General features: G+C 36.0%; 1 protein-coding gene across 8 annotated transcripts in view; it reads right to left on the bottom strand.

The window, feature by feature from the left end:
• Positions 1-385: 385 nt before the first annotated feature.
• Positions 386-6,000, bottom strand: part of ZC3H13 (zinc finger CCCH-type containing 13) — an 83,976-nt gene continuing 78,361 nt past the window's right edge. For all 8 annotated transcript variants that reach the window (XM_040341264.1, XM_040341263.1, XM_040341268.1 and 5 more), the window contains 2 exons: positions 2,118-2,281; positions 386-673 (listed from right to left, as the gene is read on the bottom strand). In XM_040341264.1, the coding sequence (XP_040197198.1) occupies positions 509-673; positions 2,118-2,281 (329 nt within the window). In that variant the 3' untranslated portion in view covers positions 386-508. The remainder of the gene's footprint in view (positions 674-2,117; positions 2,282-6,000) is intronic.

The following is a 6,000-nucleotide window of genomic DNA, read 5'->3' as shown; positions in this document are numbered from 1 at the left end:
TTATTCTGCACATTAGCCCCCTCATCTCCATCCTGCCACTGCATTTTAAATAACAGAAAAATTGTGTTTAAAACAAATATCACCCCGGGTGTTTACTTTCCAAAAACATTGGGTTGTTTGGGAGGTTTTATACGGTTCTGTAATTTTTTAGGAAAATAAAAGATGTGAAAAGATACCAGCTGGTTTTGAAATTATGTTTTTGAACACGTGTGTGAATGGAGCTAGAAAACCATCTGTGGCACCTTTCAAAAGTGCCTGCTGAATCCTGTTAACAAAGGGACATTAAAAATTTGTACCAAAAGACCGCTAACCAATCAACCAGTACCAACAAACCACAGCATATTTAAATATTTACAGTTTTGTAAAAAAAAAAAAAAAATGGAAATAATATAAAACAAATCTTTACTTTTCATAAGAGGGTCGTGAAGTAGGTCAAGTTTAAAAATGGCTGCACATTGTTTAGTGAGACACATTCAAAGTTTATGATCACAACCAGTCTTAAGGGGAATTAGGAAACACAAGTCTCTGTCTTTTTGTTTGGTACAGAATGTCTGAAATCATCAGTCCTTTCCGGATATGAAGCTGCCGTTTTTCTTTTGAAGAGACGCAAACTTAATCTTAGAAGCTCACTGTCAACCAATGGAGGATTCGAGTAAGTCTGTTTCACAGTGCCCTGGTAGGAGAGGGAAAAAAAAAAAAAAAAAAGAGAAAAAAAAAGTCAAATTTACGTTCTTAAATTTTTTTATTGTTAACAAGGTTGAAATAAATAAAATCAGCTTCATCCAGATAAACCTGTGTGTGATTTTTATTCTCATTCTCATAGCCCTGTATGGTCTTGCTTTCTGAGTTTTTTTTTTAAGTTGTTGACAATCAGCTAGTACCACTTCCTGGGGGAGGAAGTTCCACATTTTTACTGCTCAAACAGTAAAGAACCCTTTCCAAAATCTATGGTTCAACCTTTTTTTTTCTTCAAACCTGACATTATGGAGTCACCTTTGATATATTTTTATAATGCAATCATATCACCTTTTAAAGCCCCTCTTCGCCAGAGTTAATAATTGTAATTATGTAAACCGATCTCATAGCTGAAGGCTGTATAGCTGCTTTGATCACTTTGTTATTAGGGAATCACTGGCTCTCAAACATTGCTGCAGTGATGATCAAGAGATCACGGCTACCATCCGAGGTGCGTGCGTGTGTGTGTGTATATATATATATATATATATAAGTTGTGCCTGATAATCTGCAGCACTTTCTTCAAAGTCAATCATTTATATCGCATGTCTGAGCTTTCAGAAATGGGGGGTTAGAAATTACATTTCAGAGCTCAGTGAGAATTGAGGGATGGGACACAGGAGCTGAAGCGGTTAACCAGGCTGTGTGCTGAAGCCACCTGCAGTCACTTTTTTCTTGGTGTCAGAAAAACCTGTCAGAAGTGGCAGATAGCAGGGGACAGAAATTACACTTAAAGGGGTTGTAAAGGTAAAACATTTTTTTCCTAAATAGCTTCCTTTACCTTAGTGGAGGTCCTCCTTCACTTACCTCATTCTTTCGATTTTACTTTTAAATGTCCTTATTTCTTCTGAGAAATCCTCACTTCCTGTTCTTCTGTCTGTAACTCCACACAGTAATGCAACACTTTCTCCCTGGTGTGGAGTGTAGTGCTCGCCCCCTCCCTTGGACTACAGGAGAGTCAGGACGCCCACTAACACACAGCTCCTCTATCTGCCACGTAGAAAGCGTCCTGACTCTCCTGTAGTCCAAGGGAGGGGGCGAGCACGACACTCCACACCAGGGAGAAAGCCTTGCATTACTGTGTGGAGTTACAGACAGAAGAAGAACAGGAAGTGAGGATTTCTCAGACGAAATAAGGACATTTAAAAGCAAAATCGAAGGATGAGGCAAGTGAAGGAAGACTGCACTAAGGTAAAGGAAGCTATTTAGGGGAAAAAAATAATTGTACCTTTACAACCCTTTTAAGACTGGATTGAAACACACTTTAAAAGAATATGCTTTGTTCATATTTTATGTCAAAGGTTTCCAACCACTTAAAATGTATATATTTATAAATATAACATACACACACACAAAATTATTAGATTAGCAGATTTCATTACCTTTTCATTTTGCACAAGTTGCTTACGAATTGCCAAGTCCCTTCTAGAACACAGAGCTTTACAACAGGGCCCAAGTTTACTGAGTAAGCCAGCTCTCTCCCTTCTTCTGAGTAGTGCAGCCATGTTTAGAGATCCGAGCTCATGTTCAAACAAGTTTTCTGCTTCTAAATAAAATTAGAGTTCAGTTTTTAACCAAAGCAAAAACAGCAGTGAAACAATTGTAAACATAAATGCCATAAAATGCACCACAAATTAATCAACATATCCAAAATGCATACAAAAGTAATTTCAAAAAGGATATACAGAAGAAAGAAAGAAAGAAAAGAAAAAGAGAGAGAAAGAAAGAAAGAAAGAAAGAAAGAAAGAAAGAAAGAAAGAAAGAAAGAAAGAAAGAAGAAAAAAGAAAGAAAGAAGAAAAAAGAAGAAAAAAGAAGAAAAAAGAAAGAAAGAAGAAAAAAGAAAAGAAAGAAAAAGAAAGAAAGAAAGAAAGAAAGAAAGAAAGAAAGAAAGAAAGAAAGAAAGAAAAAGAGAGAGAAAGAAAGAAAGAAAGGAGAAAGAAAGAAAGAAAGAAAGAAAGAAAGAAAGAAAGAAAGGAGAAAGAAAGAAAGAAAGAAAGAAAGAAAGAAGAAAAAAGAAAAGAAAGAAAAAGAAAGAAAAAAGAAAGAAGAAAAAAAAGAAAGAAAAAGGAAAGAAAGAAAAAGAAAGAAAAAGGAAAGAAAGAAAAAGAAAGAAAAAAGAAAGAAGAAAAAAGAAAGAAAGAAAAAGAAAGAAAGAAAGAAAAAAGAAAGAAAGAAAAAAGAAAGAAAGAAAAAAGAAAGAAAGAAAGAAAAAAGAAAGAAAGAAAAAAGAAAGAAGAAAAAAGAAAGAAAGAAAAAAGAAAGAAGAAAAAAGAAAGAAAGAAAAAGAAAGAAAGAAAGAAAAAGAAAGAAAAAGAAAGAAAGAAAGAAAGAAAGAAAGAAAAAAGAAAGAAAGAAAAAAGAAAGAAAGAAAAAAGAAAGAAAGAAAGAAAGAAAGAAAGATTATAGGCCCATTGGCCCCTCTGCATTTTAACATACATTAACCACTTCCCGACCTCCTCATGTACATATACGTCAGCAGAATGGCACGGACAGGCACATGTACGTACCTGTACGTCCTCTGCTAGACGTGGGTGGGGGGTCCGATCGGGACCCCCCCCCCCCGGTACATGCGGAGGTCAGGTCCGCTCGGGGAGCGATCCGGGACGACGGCGCAGCTATTTGTTTTTAGCCGCGCCGTCGCTCCCCGGAGCTGAAGAACGGGGAGAGCCGTGTGTAAACACGGCTTCCCCGTGCTTCACTGTGGCGGCGCATCGATCGGGTGATTCCATTTATAGGGAAGACCCGATCGATGATGTCATTCCTACAGCCACACCCCCTACACTAGTAAACACACACAAAGTAAACCCTAACTCCTACAGCGCCCCCTGTGGTTAACTCCCAAACTGCAACTGTCATTTTCACAATAAACAATGCAATTTAAATGCATTTTTTTGCTGTGAAAATGACAATGGTCCCAAAAATGTGTCAAAATTGTCCGAAGTGTCCGCCATAATGTCGCAGTCACGAAAAAAATCGCTGATCGCCGCCATTAGTAGTAAAAAATAAAAAAAAATAAAAAAAATGCAAAAAAACTATCCCCTATTTTGTAAACGCTATAAATTTTGCGCAAACCAACCGATAAACGATTATTGCGATTTTTTTTACCAAAAATAGGTAGAAGAACACGTATCGGCCTAAACTGAGGAAAAAAAAAATTATATATGTTTTTGGGGGATATTTATTACAGCAAAAAGAAAAAAATATTGCATTTTTTTCAAAATTGTCGCTCTATTTTTGTTTATAGCGCAAAAAATAAAAACCGCAGAGGTGATCAAATACCACCAAAAGAAAGCTCTATTTGTGGGGAAAAAAGGACGCCAATTTTGTTTGGGAGCCACGTCGCACAACCGCGCAATTGTCTGTTAAAGCGACGCAGTCCCGAACTGTAAAAACCCCTTGGGTCTTTAGGCAGCAATATGGTCCGGGGCTTAAGTGGTTAACAAAAGGTGCATAGGTTTGGTATGGTTTTTAATGGTGCTAGTTTAGAGATGCAGCGCCTTGTTCATTTTTTTCATGTCCAATTTTTTGTGTCAATGCGCGATATAAGAGCTTTGAAAGGCAATGGAGCGCATGTAAACACATCATGAAGAGTGTCACAAATGCAGCTCAAAACCAACTAAACCAATATGTACATCCAGTCTATAAATGAGTATCCTTGCAAATGTTATCAAGCAAATTGTGCCCTACTTACAAACAAAAAAACCTTTATGGATATTCTTTTTTATGTACAGCATAAAAAAACATAAAAGGGTTACTTAAAAAAAAAAAAGTTACTTTGCTAGCTCAACAGCAAAAAGGTATACCATTACATTCAATAATGCAGAGAGGACTTTGAACGGTTCTAAATCATATCAACAGGCAAATCAGAAAAAAAAAAACACACACACACCTCAACAGGTGGTAAATATGCAAATGGTATTAAGCCAATACATTTTTTGTATTTTATATATAGGTTTATTGAGGTAACCTTTTTTTCATTAATATTTTTAGCACGTCTACATGTCCAACCTCCATTTTTAACTAGTTTTTATCAGCAAACACTGAGGTTGAAAAAAAAAATATATATATATATATATATATATATATATATATATATATATATATATATATATATATATATATATATATATATATATATATATATATATATATATATATATATATAATTTATTTATGAAAAAAGTTAAAAGAAAACTGGTCCCAGAACAGAGCCCTGGGGCATTCTGCTCACAACTCTAGACCATTCAGAAAATATGCCATTAAATCGCCACCCTCTGGATATGCTCCTGTAACCAGTTTTCTATCCAGGTACATACATCTTCTTATAAGTGCCAAAAGACCCTAATATATTTGTAAAATAAGGATTTATAGGGTACTGCATCAAATGCCTTAGTGATATCTAGGTACACTACATCCCAAAGTCTTCCTGCATCCAAATTACAGTTTACCTTCTCATAGAATGTTAAAGGGTTGGTCTGGCAAGAGGAGTTAAAAAAATAAAATAATCTTTTAATCAGCAGATTATTAGATTTGGTCCCATAGCTTTCCTTCAATAGCTTACATACTGACTAGGCCAGTGATGGCGAACCTTGGCACCCCAGAGGTTTTGGAACTACATTTCCCATGATGCTCATGCACTCTGCAGTGTAGTTGAGCATCATGGGAAATGTAGTTCCAAAACATCTGGGGTGCCAAGGTTCGCCATCACTGGACTAGGCTGTAGTTAGCAGGTAAATATCTTTTTTTTTTTATATACCCCATTTGTAATTGGCCAACACGTTTTTACCATTCCAGTCAGTAAGCTTTCCTTCAAATTTAGAAATAATGGTCTGGCTTTAACATGCCCAAGTTCTTTGAGAACTCTCAGGTATATGCCATCAGATCTGGGTAAGTTGTTCTAGTCTATTTTGAGCACTGGTCTCTGCCAGCCACACAAGCACATTTAATGTGTTAATATTACTGTTAATGCCGAGGTCACCCGTAGCAGTGGTAATGTCATCTGTATCTTTGGGAAGACATGTTGCACCACACAAGATCTGTGGCATGAATAAAAGCTGTGCTTGCCTAATCTTACAAGGAGACATAATTGTGAAAAGTGCATATTCCCATATTTTTTACACTTGGAAGAACAGTAATGGGACATTTTTGTTTGCACCAATTCTGTTTGGACTGATTCGGTTTAAAAGCCATTTTTTTTAATTTACTTTGCACCGATTTGTGGACTATGATCACGATTGTTATGGTTATGAATTTTCACATTTTAA

Source organism: Rana temporaria, chromosome 2 (assembly GCF_905171775.1).
Source record: "Rana temporaria chromosome 2, aRanTem1.1, whole genome shotgun sequence".
Lineage (NCBI taxonomy): Eukaryota > Metazoa > Chordata > Amphibia > Anura > Ranidae > Rana > Rana temporaria.
Note: the sequence above shows the minus strand (reverse complement) of the source record. Positions and strands in the feature narration are given on the sequence as shown.